The 20,269-nt window shown below is 37.0% G+C and overlaps 1 protein-coding gene across 2 annotated transcripts in view; it reads left to right on the forward strand.

Moving 5' to 3' along the window:
• PDE4D (phosphodiesterase 4D) overlaps positions 1-20,269 on the forward strand; it is a gene marked incomplete at its 5' end in the record, with an annotated part of 1,452,651 nt that overhangs the window by 884,428 nt on the left and 547,954 nt on the right. Inside the window, one exon of one of the 2 annotated variants that reach the window (XM_080803363.1) lies at positions 12,988-14,288. The exons of the other annotated variant lie outside the window; for it this stretch is intronic. Within the exon in view, the coding sequence (XP_080659489.1) occupies positions 14,242-14,288 (47 nt within the window). Of the gene's footprint in view, positions 1-12,987; positions 14,289-20,269 lie in introns of those variants that run through there. 2 annotated transcript variants of the gene reach the window in all.

The following is a 20,269-nucleotide window of genomic DNA, read 5'->3' on the forward strand; positions in this document are numbered from 1 at the left end:
GTTCTCTTAACTGAGCAGCACACCTTAACTACTTTATAGTACTCTTGGGGCTGTAAGGAGATGTGATGCAGACAGAGCCAAAACCGAGGCTTAGTCTGATCACTCTCAAGTTTTGGCTGGGGATGAAAGGAGGGAGGGTGAGTCTTATTTTAAGAGGGATAAAGCCATCCCTCAATTGACTTGAGGAAGGGAAAGAAAAATGAAAACGGCAATCTTAAAAGTACTGAGGCCACAGTGCCTTTGTCAGTGAGCTGGAGCCTGCAAATTACAAATGGAGAGGAAAATGAGACAGTCCGTGTATAAATGGTAATGCACCTAAGTGTTTGTGACTTGCCAAAGAAACATCACCAAAATAACAACAACCACAACATGGACTGGAGAACAGCTAAAATCGGTGGTCCATCATTATGGAATGCCATTCAGACAGTGGAGCTGAACAAAGCAGAACCTCACATACCCTGCCACCACCTTCTCCTGGCAGCAAGTACACTCAAATAACAGAGACCTAACTTTGTGGGAGGAAGATTAGTTATACCTTGACCTATTTATCTAAAAACAAAAATATGGGTAGAGGATTGCTAGAAGACAGTATAAAGGACAATTATGATAGCTTGGGCCATCAGCTTTCAGTAAATTCCATCTGGTACTTTACAAATTAGCTCATTATTCTGCTGTTCATATGAATGTGTTAGCCTGCAAACATATCATTGTCACAAATTAGTCACCTAGTGTTTCTCTTAAAGTGATTTAATATAAGCACACCCACATCATAATATGGATAGTAAAATAGGTTCTTGCTTGATCTTCTAAATGGAATTCAGCATTACGTATGATTCAATTTCCAAGGGGTTTTTGGCACACACACCATCTTCTGATGTGCTAAGACGAGGAAGTGATTGTTCCCCTGAATACTGACAGTATCTTGTAATATTTGAGATCTCTTTGGTTCCCTGTGAACTCCAAGAGAGAGTCAGCCAAGCCTACTGATGGATTTGCAAATTGAACATAGCTTTTGTTTTTGTTTACATTTGTCATCACGGGTGTCATCAATGGTTGTTTCAATTCAAGAATAGCATTTGCAATTTAGAGAATTATCTTGAACATCTGATTTTAAAGTGCTCTTTGTGGCAGATGTGCTCACCCTCCACAATTTAGAAAGAAAAAGTGAGAAAACATAGGTTTCCCTCTACTGTCTAACTTGATTAGCTATTAAGACGTGCCCTTGTTTGGATTACAATAAATATTTCATGGTGAAATTTCTCAGTGAAGATACCTTACTGAAGATGGCATAAGTTTGGGGCTGCTAACTCAATGATTGAATGTGCACATGAAGATAACTTACTTTTTTATAACATGAAGTCTCAAGGGATGGTTATTAAGAGGCCTGGGAATATCATGTAGGTTCTGCCTTGCCATGTTAGTATGTTGTCCTTTTGCTAGATTGACCCTCCCCATTATCACAAGATGATGGCCCTGGCCAGGCACAAGGTCCAAAGGTAGAAAATGAAACTGTTGTTCTTTGTGCTTCTCTTTTTAGAAAACACTTCACCCAGGAGTCATCTCAGCTAACTTTATATCTCTTTGGCAGGTTTGGTCTTGGGATATAAATGAATTACTGCCCATTAAATGGAATTAGACTGTTTAGGACTTGCCCCTGAGATGAGTATGAAGCCTCTTTCTTTGATTACTTGGCTGCTTCAAAAAATAGATTCCCACAAAAAATAATGGGGTTTCTGCCAATAAGGAAGAAGGGAGAGTGGATATTGAGTAGCTTATCAGGAATACTAATGGAACCATGATGTTAATCACATGATTCCAAATGTTAAAACTGACGTTTCAGCAAAGACAGTGTGATGCAATAGAAGCCGCATCTCAGGGTTTGATCCCAATCCTAAATTCCAATTTCTAAAATAGGTGGTCAGGAATCAATTTCATGACATTTGGGCCCCTGATACAAATGCCCTTAGCTCAGATTGAGATTGTAAAAGAGTTCAGAGAGGGAAAAGGTAGAGTAATTTACAAAAAGGTGCTTGTTTGTTTTTCTGTTTTAGAAAGAGAGAACTGGGCATTGCTGTGAGTACTATCTTGCCCTCCCTCAAAGAGGGTTGCTGTCCTTTCATTCAAATTAAGCCCAGAGAAAGGATTTGGTGGTGGGACTCTTTCCCATGTACCAGATGTACAACACACTAGAGAGACAGCTGTCATTAAGCTATTTTATGTCTTTCCCAAGAGAACTATCTGGAAGAAACACTTGGACTCTGACACCAAGGGTTAGTAGGGACTGGACCACTAGAAAACCAGAGGCTTGGTGGGGGGGGCTGATGAACAAACAGTACTTTGAAAGCAAATCTCTGCCTGACTCATGGCAGTTGCAGCCAGGGAGCCCAGCGGGGAAGCGGCTGATGAACCCACAAAAGTGCCCACGAGACAAGGAGGCAGCTCTCAATATCTGCCAGGCCTCTGATGCAAGATGCCAGTTCAAGGAGAACAACCTTGTCCTTCCTTACGTCGTGTCTTCCCGTGCTCTTCAACCCTAGAGTGTTCACTACCAAGGGGCGCAAGTCAGGAGAGCCAACTTGGCCCACCCACTCATCTCATCACCCCAGCTATGAGCAGGAAGGAAATGCGAGTTGAATCACGTTCAGAGTTTTGGATTACAAGTTGGAATGGCTATTCTGATTTCTGAATAGAATCTCAGCTGATAGTTTAAAGTGAATATAAAGCTCTGTTTTGGCTAAGAGTGCCCTGAAAAGTCACAAGGCTAAAGAACCAAAATAAAATGTGTCACATGTCCGTGTTTTCAATGATTATGTTACAATATTGATACTGTTTCATAAATATTTTTTAAAAATATCCTGACAATACCACAATACATTTGTATCTCTACTTGGATATTTATCCTGTCTAATATTTGAGAGAGAATTAAGAAAAGTTATTTATACCGTCCAGCAAATGTTCTGATCTTTAAAACACCTGTGTTGCAGTAGCAAGCTCTCAGTATAGGTCTGCTTGAAAGTGTGAGAAGCTGTAAGTCATTCGGAAAGTAAGGTAAACGGGAAGGTTAGTACAGGGTAATAGTACCCGCCTGATCCCACTCAACCATCTATCACTTACCCTTGTCCTTCTGCAACCCTGCCTACCTTCAGAGGCCTTTGGACTGGGAGTTTAAGACTGTCATTTGTTCATTATAGCTCCAGTCAATGAGGAGAGGCACCAGGGATTCGGGGCTACAACAGTCTTTGCTCTTTCCCCTTACGGAACAAAAATATTCAATCCTGACACACAGTGTCAGCCTCATCCCAAATGGCTTGTACCTCTTGTCAGTGGGTAATAATGGGGGAGAGGGAGAAAAGTGAGTTTTTATTTTCATTAACTTTGTTCATGCTTCCTGTATAACTTCCATTCTTTTAAAAAATAAGGCAGGAATTTCAAAAACCAAGAAAGCTTGTTGAGGGTCCTGACAACAAAGCACCTGATGCCCACCTGTCCCCTTTCTGCTTTTTACTTTTGCTCCTATCACCAACACAAAGGGGAAGAGTCAAGGGGAAAAGAGGAGAAGTCCTCACAGTAAATTTACCATTTGATCAGTTTTGCTGCTTTGTTTTTTGGAAAAATTTAAGGTTTTTTGTGTCTTCATCCTTTTTCTTTTCTCTTTCTTTTTGTGACTAAGAACAACAGATGAAATCAGGTTCTATTATACTTTGAGTTTGTTCCCACTCTTTATGTGCTTCCTGTAGAGAAAAATATAAGATATATAGTTAGGCAATTGGATTTCATATTAATAGCTTTCTGTCTCATTCACTGTGGGACCTGTGTTATGTTTTGCCCATTTGTATCTATTAAGTGATTTGTATGCTCTATAGTGATGTTTTAAGGAATGGAATATGGCAATTATGGGGGAAGATACTGAGCCTTACGAATTCATCCCCAAGTCAGAATTAAAAACAAGACAGCACAAGGTATAAAATGCTAGGTGAAAGAGAGGGGATCTTTCTAAAATAGGCAGCTAGTATTTAATAACTGGCCTTGAATTTGTTTTCTGCTCAAGTGCACAGAATGTTTTACTTAGTTATATCAAGATGATTCACAACTATTGCTCCAAAATACTGAGTTCTGGTTTTAGCACATTTTAATATTTTAAATCTTTTAAATGATTGTGTTAAAATAACTATATATATATATAGTTATATATATAACTATATATGTATATGTGTGTGTGTGTGTGTGTGTGTGTGTGTGTGTGTGTGTGTGTATATGAGAAGAAAGGGCATATATGCCTTTTCTTCCCATAAAAAGGAAATATACTTTTCAAGTACTAAATTTTCTTATTCCATAAAGCTAATGAAACTCATAGTATATTCTCCCTTCCTTACTCTCTCTTTTTCTGTCTTTTGCCTCCTTATCTGAAACAGATTAACATTCAGTGAAGAAACTGGTGAAAGGGGTTTGAGAAAAAGAAAGTAATATTTTGACTGGGAGTGTACTGCACATCAGTCATAGCAAAAGGATGCTCTCTCCAGAACCTCTGGATGTGGATATAGATGAAGATACACTAATTTTTAGTTCCTCTGTGTGTGTGTTTTCATTTAAGGCTCTTGATCGAGTAACTGTTAATTCAATGTCAAGCTAATTCACTGTGGCTGTTCAATAGTACAATAGATTATTAACTTTAAATTCGTTTACTTTTGGTGGAAAGGAAAGGATTTATGAACAGCAAAATAACGTTTCTTATATGGTGACTCGTTGAGTTCAGATTTTGATTGCAAGGAAAAGAAACCAACTCAGACCAGCTTCTCTAAAAAAGGAGGGACTACAGTTACTGTAAAGACATTGAAATTCGCAGGAAAAACGTATAAATGGGCCTTGTTGGACTTGTACAACTTGGGAATAGAAGCAACTCCTCTTTTTGTAGTGATGTCCTCTTCCGTTCCTGTTTGTCTCAGTGTTTCTGCTCTTTGGAACTTCCCTCCATGATTGCCACAATTTCCTTAGTCATCAGTTTGCACTTGACCCAAAATGGCAGTTTCAGTCCCAGGTCCACACGATACTTTGGTTCAAGCCAAACTGGAACTGATGAGAGTCTCTCTTTTTCTTATGACCACCCATGTTCCAAAGATAGAATATTAATATTCGCTACCCAGTGAATGAATCAGGTGGCAATGGGTCAAGTTTTCATACATATTCCAATCAGGTTTTATAAGGGTAGGGTGTAGGGGAGGCAAGCTCTTTAGAAGGAGTTTACGGCAGAGAAATAATCATGTTTGGCTTGTTTATTTATTTATTTTTTTATGATAAACATTGACTCAACAAACATTTAACTGACCACTTATTATACTGCCAAACACTTTCAAGGTACTGGGGATATAGCAAGGACAAAACAGACCAAAAAATTTCATGGCCCCTGTGGAGTTTACATTTTTTTTTTTAACTTTCATTTATTTATTTGAGAGAGAGAAAGAGAAGAAGAGTTGGGGGAAGCGCAGAGGGAGAGAATCCTCAGGCAGACTCCCTTGATGCAGGGCTCAGTGTCACGACCCATGAGATCATGACCTGAGCCAAATCCAACAGTTGGACGCTTAACCAACTAGTCACCCAGGCACCCCTGGAGTTTACATTTTAATGATAATCTTTAACCATCTATTTTAAAGATAACTGGATAAAAAATAGAGCATTAATGTCTCCATACAGTAAATACAAGGTGTTGAAAAAAAAATACACATGTCTGTATCTATATAATATCTATACTATAAATAAAGATAATTTGTAAATATCATAGTCGTATTTGTTTTTAGGTAATCCTCTTAACTGTCAGTGGTGTGTGTGTGTGCATATGTATGTGCACTGAGAGCAGCAGTTGAGGTCATTGCCTTTTAAATGGCATCTGATTTTCACACTGATGCAACCTCTGACTTCCTATTAAAATGACTATAAAAAATACCCTTCAAAAAATTCCAATTAAAAAGTCACCAAAACCCAGTATTGATGGCAATTCATTGCTGGAAAATTAAAGAATCAATAAATTAGGTTGGAAGTATATATATTTTATTACTATTTTTATATATAGTAATATTATGATGTGATATATATTAGTATATGTAACTAAAATAGGAGATAGATCACAATTAAAGGAGTTAGAGTTTGCAAGTACTCACATATTTGAGCTAGAGTAGAATAAATACATACCATTATCAAGATGTGTGATCAGAAGCTTCACTATGCAGGTAGACATAACTTTAGTGTTGATACTTCCAACTGCGAATGAATATTGCTTCTGGGCCCAGCTGTGGTGTTCGTGTGGACCTGGAAAAAGAATGAATCAGTTATTCATCTTTTTTTTTAACGCTTAATATTGATTCAGCTAATAGCACTGGTAGTACGTTTGAGCTTTTAAATATATATTTTGAATTTGGCTATTTAGCTAGCTTTGAGGTCTGAGGTTGGATTTTTCAAGTCTATCAGAGATTTTTTCTGATAAATATTAAAAACTTGGGTTTTATATCCCAATGCATAGATATTAACTAAGAATGACTATTCTTCCTTAATTAATAGTAATATAAAATATAATATAAAATAGTAATATAAAAAGTAATACTGAATATGTTTTTATCCTCATTGGTGTTTTAATTATGCAAATAATATATGGAAATAGTCTCATTGAGAAGATTAATCAATTCAGAAATAAGTAAAGTAAAAAGTAAAATTATTTTTTAATGAGGCCCACTTTAGTTCCCTATCTCAGAGGTAATTAGTTTGTCAGTAGTTTGGTATATATCCTTCTAGTTCTTTTCTTCTGCATTGGCATCAATATATTTATATACACCTGCACATTTAAAATCATAATAACTGTATCAAATAATCCAAACTAAGATACCATTCTGAAAACTTGAGTTGTTTTTCCTTTTTTTCCTCACCTACCAATATTTCAGATATTTTTCCAAGTTATTTTTAGGAATCTATAATATCCCATAAATAGGGGTATATTTTGAAGCTGAACCTTATCACATGAGAAATATTTTTATTCCTTTGAATTCTGAAACAAATATGATATAAAACCTTTAGAAAAGTTAAAGGTAGAAATAAAATATAATTCCATTTCAGAAGAGACTTCAAACATTATCTCATTGGTCTTTTTCTCCTATTTTTTTTTTTCCATTTCGATTTAAGGAAACTGAAGACCCATTAAAGAGTCGGTATTTTATTACATTTTCTATGATTGAATTTAAAGTATATGTGAATAGCATTTAAAAATTTCTCTTCTCATTACATATTATTTTTCTGTAATTTACTGAGTAAATTAAAAATTACAATAGCCTATGAATTTGCTATTATTTCTATGTTTCTATGTTTGCTATTATTTCTATATTTCTATGTTTCTATGTTATAGATAAAGAAATGGAGTCTCACAGAGGTTTAGTGAGTTGTTCAAAATTACACAAAAGTAAAAGCCAAAACCTGAAATTAAGGGCTCATGTTTTGAGGCTCTAAGACAGAATGCAAATTCAACTTTTTCTTTTCAAAGTTGCTGTGGATTCTTTCCACATTTGATTTTTGGATAATAAATATTAAGTACTTTCTTTGTATTCTAGTGTTAGGTATTCTACCACTTCTACTTTGGAAAATATTAAAAGTGGAATTTAGCTAGCATTCTAAATATCCCAGTCATAAAATATATTGTGTTTGATGATATGAGAAATTTTTATTCCTGCAAATGTATTGATTATCATTTAAACTGAGAAGGTGATGATTCAAAATCACTTGTATTAGTTAAATCATGAAAATCTCTACCAAAGCAACTGTTGCTTTTAGGTGATCAAAACAGGTGATTAGTGATTTTTTTCTTACTTTTCAATTAGTGGCTGTATCCTTGATTATAGAACATGTAGAAAGTGAATGTTCTAACAACTTGCTGAAACATGACACAGTTCCCTTTGACTCTTAGCAGTCAAAACCATGGCTTCATGAAGAGCTCCTCTTCTTTTGGTTATAAATTGCACTGAAGTTATAAAAGCCTTCAGACTTTGCTAGAACTTGCCCAAAGTGGGAAGTCATCTCTATCAACATGATAATTAGTTAACATTTATTGAGTGCCAACAATGTTTTTGGTGTTATAAATACATGGAGGAAGATGCTGTTTCTTTCCAGAGGGACTGGTTTTCTGTAAGAGTGAGAGAGAAAATTTGTTCTTGAATGTCTGCTCTACTGGGAGATAGGAGTGGGGAATGTGCAGTCATCTTGCATCCCATTCTACGGATTAGAATGCCACTCTCGCCTCTTTATTAACTGGTGAGATATATATATATATATATATATATATATATATATATATATAATGCAAGAACGAATACAAATAGTCTCATTAACTATTTGTCAATGACGTATATGTATATGTTAAGTGACATATATATATAATGCAAAGAACAAATACATATATGCATTATATATGTGTCACCAGTTATATATACATACATATGTATATACACATATAATATATAATAAATATATAATATTTGTATAATATATAATAAATATATAATATTTATATTATAAATAAATTTATATAAAATAGATATTATATATTTATTATATACTATATATATGTATATACATATATATGTGTATACACATATACCTATATAAGAAGTACACATAAATTTCATTTTATTGGAAATTTTTAAAAAAATATTATTTTTCTGACTTTAGGTAAAAAATTCATATCCCCCAAGATAGCCAATGACTGTAGCTTCTGTTTCCTAAAATATAACATTTATGCTACAAATATAGAGAATGCGCTTTAAAAAGTTCTTAGTGGTATTTGCATATGTACATATTTTTATACAAAATCAATATGTAGAATAGAGGGATTAGTTTTTCCATTTGACAACTATGAGACAAAAGTTCTCCAACCTTTCGAAAATATGGGACACTTCCCTAAAATACCTAAACTAATAATTAGTCTTCATAAAAGATTAATAAAAAATCATCTTTTGGATCCTTGTCATTTCATATCTAAATCTAGAGGAGCTTTTATTATGTAAGTTAATTAAAGGGAGTCATTGATTTTAGCTATTGGTTATAGCAGAATGTGACAGCACCAGAAAGATATACCTTAACAAGTGGAAATACCATTCCATTCTGAAAGTGAAACACAGGGAGATCAGTGAGGTAAGTCATTGCTCCCTCCCTATCAGATAAGTGACTGCAGAGTTTAAGAAACACCCAAGTTCAGAAACTAGGGTGTGTCTGTATTATGCTGTGCTTGTATTAGCATAAAGGTCGAACTTCATCCTTTGTATGACACTCATTGTGAGGAGGCCTATCAATTGAAGGGGTTTGAAGAACCCTCAATGGAGTCTTGAAACTGACAATATAGAGATTTTGCCTAGAAAGTCTTAATTTTGTGTTCCTACTGTTAGGCTTCTGTAAACATTTTTAAGAACCAGACTCCCTTTTTCAAACCAAACCTTGAAACAAACAGGTAGAAGCAAAGGGGCACTGGTCGAAACCTGCCCATCCCTTTGCCCTGCCCCAAACCATCCCCCTTGTAAGCCTCATCCCTTAGCCGGCCCGAGAGGATTTTGGTAATTGAAAAAGGGTAGAGTGACGCTAGCTAGTTAATACTACTTTGCTTCTGAGCACACTAACCAGTCTTTCATGAAAATGCTGGTTAGAGTATTGTAGTTTACCATATTAATAAATCGACATTTTAAAAAATTTGTCCTTGCATCAGCCTCATATGATGATGGTTAATGTGAGTCTGTCCCTGGAAGGCTGATTACTCTTATGTTTGCTGTGGGATTAAGATTTTTACAAAGAGAGACAACAACCAGCCTTTATGCCAGTAGAGCTAAGGCTACATGATGGCTGTAAGGATGTCTGCAAGTTTGTGCCAATCTCTGATGCTCAGCTAATAATTAGCACTCCTTAAGGGGGGCTGGGATTGGCAATAACAGTAATCTCTTATGTATGTTCCTGGCATTTCTTAGAAGTTCCATGAAAGGATGACTACCTTTTAGTAGAAAAAACAGACTTGTATTACTCTAGTCTGTCAGTGTTATTCATCTTTGAGAATTTGTTTTTAAATTACAAATCTGTTAGTTCTGCTCAAATGTATTTCTTGAACACTACGCATTTGTAAAATGCTAAGCCTTGTGAAGTACCAGTTTGTAAAATACTAGTCCTAACTCTGAAGACCCTGTTTCCAATATACATGGAATAAAAATGTTGGCAATAAGCTATCCTCTAGGTGAGCCCATTCTTTTATATATATTGCCTTGAGTTTTCAAAATACTCAATTTAGGATTGTTTATTAATGTGTAGTCTTGGTTCTCTGAACTGTGAAATAAATTACATTTTTTTCTTTGTTATCCCTCCAGCAGAAATTTGGCTTTTCTACTATTTATCATAGCTTCTCAGTTGTGTGTCCTTTCATCCTAATTTGTTATACTTTATTCTAGAGAGTTGCATATATAAAAATAGAAATAAAAAGCCAAGAAAAGTCCACTTAAAAAATATTCATTTGAGATCTCCTTTCGGTTTAAATATATTTTAGTTTTACATCTCCTTTAGTAATTGGCTGGGCAAATCGTTATTTTATTTTATTTTTTTTTAAACTTCTAAAGTGCTTTGCATATACGATTGCTCACCAGTGGGAGCAGGTATACAATGTTGAACTGTGTGGTAATTGAGAAATATTCAGAGATGTTTGGGGTATCCTATGACCCATAGGCATTACTCTGGCATATGAACAAAGTAGAGTAGAATGGACTGAAAAAAATCAAGAAATTTCAAATAAATAATACTTATTATAAAGAAAAATCTATTTCCACATCATTTTGCAAGTATTTGTACTTGCCCCTTCCCGTGGAGACCAACATTTTACACAGTGTGAGGATTAAGTGTTGGTTTTGAAATAAGTTAATGTTCATCATATCAGCATCATCAGCACATGAAACACTGACCTATCAATCTGAATTCTCTTCCAGATCTACTCCTAACATCATGTATAATAATAAAGAAATACTATTCTTTTGGAGACTCATCTCCAAAATTGGCACAATAAATGTCATACTCTCCTCAGCATGATTCTGTAAGGCTAAAGTAATACCTGTGAAAACAGTTTTGTTTTTTTTTTTTTTTCAAACCATTAACACTAATGCAAAGTGGTATTATTCTTATTATAGAGACCTTAATAATATAGTGGTAACTCATGCAGGCCCTGTTGCCATACTTTCTTGGTTCACATCATGACTCTTATTGGCTGTTTGACCTTGGGCATGCTACCTAATATCAGAGTGTCTCAATTTCCTCATTTGTAGAATGGGACAAATAATGGTCCTTACCTAATAGTGTTGTGAGGATTAAATGAGATAATAGCATAACATCCTTACTACAGGCCCCTGAGGCAAAGTGGGCATGAGGGACAAGGCAATTTTTCCTTGCTCTTAAATAGGAATATTTAAATATGTCATATAATATCACATATTGAATTACTCTGTGATGCTTGATTCCCAGCATTCAAAGCTTGTCAAAAATAATTCAGATGGGAGTTTTCTGGTTCAGATCACAATGACCTAACGGAAGAGTTTTATTCCCTTTGGAAAAAGGAGGTCATGAAGACACTGCATAAGCTATAGAAAATCCCCAAATATATTCTCAAGTTTCTTTCAAGCTGTGGTACCATCTGAACCTACAAGTTTGAATGGCTTTTAAGGGAATCATTCAGTTCTTCCTCATCGCAGGAATACTTCCATAAGATCATCATTTGAGGGGCACCTGGGAGCTTTCGGCTCAGGTCATGATATCAGGGTCCTGGGATGGAGCCCCTCATGGAGCTCTCTGCTCAGCAGGGAGCATGCTTCCCACCCCCCCCCACCCCCCCCCCCCCCCCCGGCCTCTCTGCCTACTTGTGATCTCTCTGTCTCTCTGTCAAATAAATAAATAAGAACTTTAAAAAAAAATCATCGTTTGATCAAAATGAAAATTTCCCAAATCATGGAAGATTTCAAGACTAAATTTATACCTGGTTTTGAATTTGTGGGAAATATCCCCACCTCCCCCAATTCTGGGTAGTATTTTCTGTGATGAGAGGGCCTCACCAGAGGAATCTTAACTAAAGATAATGGCATGATAACATTAAATGTTGCCAATATTCCATTTAATATTAAGCAATTACATAACAGCTTTTTAAATGCCTGTTAAAACTGATACATTCATATTGAGGACACTGCTACTTGTAAGGTCCGGTCTTCGATGAACACCATTTAAGTGCCAAGCTACTATTAGAAGAGTTTACTATTTTATTCTTGCTCCAAAATGGCATCAACAGTGATGGGGGGCTTTCAGGGGATTGTTGAACAGCATTTTTGGAACAAAGGGTAAGCTTGAGGAAATACAAAATATCAACTGTAGGCATTGCAATGCTTTATCTCAGCACTCCACAAATCTACACACCCCCTAATCAAACAAGCAGCTTTATGGCATGCGCAATTGCAACTGAAGTATAACCGACTTCCGCAGAACTGGCTTCCACAGGATTTCCTGTCCAAAAATTACCGTGTGGTCATCTGTAGCTAAATGGATATAAATCTTTAAAGTTAGCAAGACACTCCTAGCCTTTTTTTTTTTTTTAAAGGAGACAGAATGACCAAACCCTGTCATATGCAAATTTTCTAGTTCTTCCATTCCCATTCTTTGCCCTGGCTAGGAAGGGAAAAACAAAAACAAGCAAACAAAAACCCTCCCTTCGCAATATCTGTTTGTTCAAGGTGTCATTTCCCTGGGAGGTTATTTACAGATTTCTTACTGCTTCTCTCATCTTGCCTGGTAATTACTTACTGAAAGAAATCTGCTCTTTAGGGTGAGCTGTTCCTTTAACCCCTTTGGCTCACTCTTCCTTGGAAGCGAGCAAGGGCGTGCTGCAGTGTCTGGGAACCCACCTAGAGGGCCCCCTTGACGCCAGCACATCCCCTGTCAGGCAGCAGTCTCTGCAGCCGGAGCGGGCTGCTGCAGAGTTCATGTACAGTACCACGGAGCCTGCAAGTGTCCTGAGCTGCTCAGAGCCGGGCGGCACAGCCCAGGGCAGACAAGGCGGCTGCGAGGATTCCAAAGGTTCTGCTGGAAATTCGGAGCTGGGAGACCCCAGCAGGAGCCTGTTGCCTTTGTGTTTTAAAAGCATGCAAGGTCTGTATAGCTCGGGCATGAGAATCTTTCAGAAGATGTCAGCGCCTCAGAGTAAATGACACCTATTGGGGAATTGAATTTGGGGTAAAAGAGACAGAGAGAGAGAGAGAGAGGGAGGATAAAAGAAAGACAGCGGGAGAAGAAATTCTTAGACAACGTCTGACTTGCAGCCGTGAAATTCATTTTCTTTCCAAGGCAACATATGAAAAGCCCGCACATGGTTTTAATAACAAATTAAAGGGGATTCTGCAGTGAAAGGATCGATAGCTTAGTCATTTTACTTAAGGAGAGCGGACAGACTTATTATGGGGTTAGGCAGCAGAAATGAATCTCCTCATGACAGCACCTTCTGAAGTCATGACGGTAGCTAATGGTAATCCTGTCCTGCAAAGCAGAAATTGCTCCTTGCCTTCCTACTTTTACCACTGAAAACCGGCAATTCAGAGATTTGGGAAAGAAGTTGACTTTGATTATCCATGGTTTCTAGCCCCTCTGCCCTGGTCTTTGTCCGACGTGTCTCAGGAGGCAGCACTGCGTTAAAGTGACCACACATGAATATGTGCCTAAGAAAGAAGAAAAAGCAATATTCGTTTCTAAAGGACAGCATGGCAAAGCGACCTGAAGTTTTCCATTGCCCTTCTAACACTTCTTTAACAAGGATAACAAGAAACTGTCTTTTGACTCCTTTTTTCCCACATTCCAGAGTCCTTCCTGAGAGGATGCATTAATTTACACTCTAGGCAGTTGGATTGTACCAGGACAATATTTGCCACCATTTAGGATTAGCAACTGAACTGGTTATTTTAGTGTGTTGACTAACGAGTGGAACCTAAATGGATGGACCCATACCTGCAGTGCTCTGTGATATTTCTTTTTCCAAATCCTGGAAGGGCTTTTGTTGTTGCTGTTTGTTTTTTGGGGGGTATTTTTTGGGAATTCAGTACTTGTTGCAATAATTGCCCATGATAGCTGCTCAAACAGGAGAGTTGGGATTCATCTATGAAAATCACTACATGTAACGTATGAGACAAGGAAAATATTAATGACAGAAGATCTGCAAACATGATGCACGTGAATAATTTCCCCTTTAGAAGGCATTCTTGGATATGGTGAGTAATCAATATCCCCCTTTAGTTTGTAAAGCTCAGAATTATAAAATTCCATGACAGGTGCCAGAGGTGAATTTTTCTTGAACAAGAATATTGGTATCAAGTGAGGATGAAGCGTGAAACATGTTTAAAACCTAATGTTGTCTGAGAAAGTAATGGTTATGCAATAACAAATTACTTGTTAATATAAAAGCATCCCAAAATAAGAATTCCAATATGAGGACATTTACAATTGCTAACATTTCATAGAGAAAACAACCAATAATTTTGTGAATGACAGGTATTTAAATAACAAAAGAAAAAGGGAGGTTTGGGTTTGTTTGTTTGTTTGTTTGTTTTTCTTTTCAGTTTCATTTAAAAATTCCCTGGGGAAGGACATACATGCATTTCTGACATCTAATGTCTAATGTCAACTTGCTTGCCCTTAGGTCTTTTTGAATTTCCAGAAGAAGGGAAAACTTAGAATGTCGACTCAGTTTTAAAATAATACTAAGATGTGTCGGTGTCTCACATATAAGGAATTTAACTACTTAGAAGTTAAGTAACTATATATATATATATATATAATCTAATATATAAAATCTAATTTAACTATGTAGAACTCTTTCCACCAGAATGAACTGATTTAATAGAATTCTAAAACATGAATCTAGGATGAAGTGTTCAGACTCTTAAAGAATTTGCTTAGTGCATTGATATTATATTGTCTATTAAGGCTCAATGCAATTTATTAAGGTCCCAGAACATGTGACATCATGTACCATTTCTTATTAGAGTTTATGACTAAATGTGTATAGGAAATAATTGCTGAGGGTATTATAAGGACAGAGCTCATTATTTTAAAATTGCTTGTTTTTACCACACCTTTAGGGCTGACTGGATTTCAATCTCATAGCAAAAACTTTGTCAGTGCTTGATAAAGGCATATTTTAAGGTTTTGTGGGTACTAACATGGTTTGTTTTGGATACTGCAATGTGTCTGATTTTGAAAATATATTTTCCTGGTAAATTTTTTTGGCTGGTCTTAGGAGAAGTCATAAATATCAAAATAGAGGATTCTGAGGGTTTTTCTAACTACTTTTATGACAGTGTCTCAATTGAAATCTTCCTGGTATCTTAAAGCTCTGCCAAAATCATCAGCTGGTTTGTTGTAGACATTTGAGCTTGTTAGCTGAAAGTCAGTTGTAGAGAAGGGTGGGTGACATCCTCAGTCACTTCGGGGAGGTACTCATTTTCTCTCACTACCAGAGACATCCAGAACTGACGTTGTGGCGTATCTTCCTTCTCTGCCTTCCAGAGCCACGGTCCCCAATCTCTACTGTATTTGGGAGGGAGCCTGGGTGACATGCCTGCAAACCTTAATGGCCCCCTTCCAAGTGCATCACCAGAGTTCCCAACTCAGTGGGAGCTTTGGGTCTGTGGCCTTACTGGGCCTGATGGTGAGGTTCTGGCATCAGCAGTAAGGTCCTTGTCATTCTTACAGAATTCAATCACATAAATAGTCTTTAACCCTAAGGTAAGAAGGTCTTAGAAACAGTCCCTGGCACGTAGTAGGCATTCGTCAAATATATATTTTTTTTCTTCTATTCCTCTGCCTTTCTTCAAGGTTAATTTTGAAGCTATTACAATTTGTTTAGGGTGGAAATTACCAGTCTCATTTCTAAAAAGTGTACCTTGCTATAAAGCAACAGTTTTTGTTCTGCCTGAACCAGGTTGTTTGGGTCCATTTGTTTATGTTGCAATAGGTAGAATGCATGTACTGCTCTTTGAATACCTAACATTATGACCACCTCATATTTTGCTACAGTTACCTCACGTGTACTTTTAACAGGAGAGAAATGAGCTATTCAACTCTGTAGTTTTTGAAAGAATGCAAATGTGCTTATTCATGCTCCTCTAGGTCTATAATATATATGTTTGAAAACTGTATATAGAAGTTGAGAGTCCTGGTGGTTTTCCTTTGTACCTGAAGCTTGATAACCCTTCATACACTTCAGGTGTCGATTTGTTGTTGTTGTTGTGGCCAAACGTAGCCAGTGTGGAGTGTGAGTGTTCTGTAGATCTATTCTTGCCTGGGCCCTTTAGAAGGAGTCATTAATAAGACATTGACCTCAAAGGGAGAAGGTGGTGGTTTTTTCCAGGTGACCCAGTTAATGTCGTGCTTGGTTCTCAACTTGCCTGATTGTTGTTTTCCTCTGATGTATAACCTCACCTTTCAGTACTGTGGTAAGAGATTCTAGGTATTTGTTGACAGAAAACCTCCCTTCCCTTTGTCCTACTGTAAGAGTCCCTAAAGGATTGGATTCCATGCTCATGAATTACTGTGCTGAGAAGGAAGGATTTGCCAAGTTGTTCTCCTTTTCGTCTCCATGGGCTCACGTTCCTCATTTCCATGTGTAGGTCTGATCTTGTCTTTTCTTTCTTTCGTCATCTTCTTCTTCTCCTCCTCCCCCCCACCCTACTCCTCCTACTCCTCTTTCTCCTCCTTCATCATCTTCTTCTTTCACAAAGGGGCAGATCAGAAGTTGGCCACAGATCAATGCCAGGGACTAACAAACATTTTAAAGGAGATGTGTGCTTTGGTTTGATGAGCCCTGGCTCACCTCTAAGAAGGTTCTAACCCCTTTGGATAGGCAGGATAAGAGCTGTGTGCTGTTTTTCTCTCTGCTTCTAAGGAGCAAGAAGGAGGGAAAATTGAGATCTAGAGTAGTCTTCCAACATTTATCAGAGGTAATGATTCAAGTAGAAGCCTGTGTATACTGCTCCCACTTGGACTCTCATCCTCTTGCCCTAGGGCTAGTGTGTTGAGAATTGAGCAACAGTAATACAAATTCATTGTTTATTGGTTACAAGTTAAAGTTAATAAGTGGTCTTTTTACTTGTCTTAATAGAACACTAACCCATAAGTGCTAAGAGAGTGGTATGAAGAATGTGCTTTTCTTGTTTAAAGCTACATTAGAAATATTTGCTGGAGAGTTTTATTACGAAGCCTTCTTTCCATTACACTTGTTGACCTTTTTACTTCCAAGCCAAACAAAGATTAGGGCTTGCCTCACTAGGTAAATAAGTACTATATAGCTCTTCTTATTTTTCATTCTGGCTGGTTGTGAGCATATAGTGATAGTCTGGCAGTTCAGGGATGGTTCTTCTTGCATGGTTGGAAAAAAGGAAATGAAAGTCCACTCTCTAGGAATTTAAATTCCATTTAGTAGCAAGTAAAATGAATCTGCAGAAGCATCATGGCCTAGAGTCATATCCAGGGGTCAATCAAGAATGACATAACATAGTGTGCCTATGTATAGATGTATGTCTGTGGATTTTTGCCTAACGTAAAAGTAGAACACCTCCATGTAATCTGATTTATGAAGATGCTGTAATTTTATGCCAGAAACACCAGGGCTGTCTTGAATGCAACTGAATTGTACATGTTTAAGATTTAGGAGGGTGCTTTATTTAAATGCCTTTGCTTCCTTTTTATGATGGACTCAAGTGACTCTGAGAGAAGACAGTGGGAAACAGAAACCAAAGGCCACTGCTACAGGAGGCTGTCCAGGGCTGGTATTAGCATGTGCCTCTGAGGAAACCTGAGGAAGAGTTGGGATTAGAGACTGTAGATGGTGATTAACTGTTTTACTTATTTGGTGCTTAGGACTTAATTTTTTAAAGGCTACACATTTAAATTATTTTATCAAGCTTTCTTTATGGTACTGAGAGGTGACTCCAGTCAAGAGGCAAAATAGGGTGATTATGGTAACTTGACTCCACATTGATGCTTCTTTTCCCTTTTTCTAGGCTGGCACATCCCTTTATTGATCTTGTCCTTCCCAGGTCCTGATAAGGTTTACTCCAACAATTCATGGTTTATTGTTCTCCAGCAAACCAAGAGTTAAACTCGTGTACTGATTTGTTTCCTTTGATCTAAATCCTTCACAGAATGAAAGAAGATATAAATCAACATATCAACAATATCTTATGCATATATGTATGCATATAGCATAAATATATACGTGTGTATATACACACACACATATTTATATATATAAACACAATGAATAAATTTAATCAGAGAAAGCAAGCTGGCCTGATTCCTAATGCAAGGATCATCCTTCTCATCTGGCCTCTTTAAGTCTCATCTTTGAGACTTTGCATTTTCTAGAGTTTGGTTTGGCCAATGTAATAACCTCGCTTGTCTTATGAGAATTTTAGCGAGTGGGAGAAACATTGGGTTTGATGACCATATGCAGTGAAGGACAAAATGCACAAAGTCTCACACAAGATAATGGAGCTCTGCTCATTTTAGTCAACCTAAAATTCCTGCCAGTGTTTGTCTGTCTTCTGATGAGATTTCAGATCATTGCTGATCTTGTTTCAGTACCATCTCTTCCCCTGAGTGACAAAACTGCCCATAAGTTCTGGAATACTAATGCCAAATTCTCAGATTGATCCTGAATTTCTGTTATGGCCAAATACAATTTATAGGCAATAGAATTTAGGTAGAGATCATAATTATACAAACTCATCTTGTTCACAGATCCCCTGGGTTAGATAGAAAAGTCAGCTATTGTTTAAGGCAGAAAGTCAGGTTTAGATTTAATACAACAAAGATTTTTCATTAGATGAAATATTAATCCTATTAAACATATGACTTTTCCTTAGGTTTTCTATTTTATTATCTTTTATTGCTTCTGTCTGTATTCTCCTTAGTTTCTGTTAGCAATATCTTATACTTTTAAAATAAAAATAAGAAGTCATTTTTTGTAAAAGTTGATTATGGAATGGTATGATAGAGGAGTAAAGTGGGCACCAGTCATATCAACATGCCCACAACTTACGGAAACTAAATGTAATTTTTAGTCTAAGCAGACTTAGTAAAATAGTGCTCTTTAAACTGCTGACAGGTTACATCCTCAATGGGCTAAGTGGGTGGTCTGTGTCAGAAAGGTTTTAGACAATCCCTATAAAAAAAAAGGAAGGAAGAAAATATTCTCCATCATGTGAAAATAATTACCTATGAATTTGGGGTGTTTTGCTTCTGTTAAATTCATCACTCCCCACCCACCCATTTCTGTATCCCTTTTATCTATTACTGAGTTACTTCCACTAATGTTTAGGTATCTGGGCTCAGAGAAAAATAGGCAAGTAAAGGAAAAGGAAAATAATTCAGAATTCTGAGAGGAAGAATATCCCAAGGAGGGAAACTGACAACCAGTTTCCGACTTGCTGCAGTTTAGAACTAACTTCCTTCCCTTCATCCCATCCTCCTTCTCTCCCTTCCTCCCTCCCTCCCTCCCTTCCTTTCTTCCTTGCACAGTGTCCACATTTTGCCTCTTCCTCTTCTCCTTTGATCATACCCCACAAACATGAACACTCATCAATGCCCATCTAGCTGTAGCATCATTGCCAACATTTACAATAGCTCCAAAGACCTCCAAGCCATAAATTAACTGCTGGCCCTGTTTATCACTCAATGGACTCTTGGCCGGTGTTTCCCGTTGTTAGAGAAACTAGCCTGTAAACATACTTTAGACGAGATATTTCAACTAGAGATTCTGTCGTGTGCAGTTGTGGGATATATATTTGGTTTCAAGGATGGATAATCGAGATTCTGTACCATCAGGTTATTGGCTGGGGAAAAACAAAACAAACCAAAAAAAGCCTCAGGTTTCTAACTCTAACTTCTGGTGTTAATATTATCTGTGACCTTGTGAAGACTCCCTGAGCTCTTTACCACCTGTTGAAAATGAGCGCAGCAGGTATTTCCCTGCTTCCTGTTGAAGGGTAGACTATTAAAGAACCTCTCATAGCAAGTGGGGGAATAATAATTTATTAGACTGCTAGACCATGGCATGCTGAAACCTCTTGAGAGAATTTCTTAAAAATGTAAGTACCAAATGTAACCACTGACTACTTAATAGAAGAGGTGAACACTGACTGAACTCCATTCCCCAGTCCTCCATCCCTGCACCTGTTCCCTGGTTTAA

The sequence above is a fragment of the Martes martes genome (assembly GCF_963455335.1).
Source record: "Martes martes genome assembly, chromosome: 5".
Lineage (NCBI taxonomy): Eukaryota > Metazoa > Chordata > Mammalia > Carnivora > Mustelidae > Martes > Martes martes.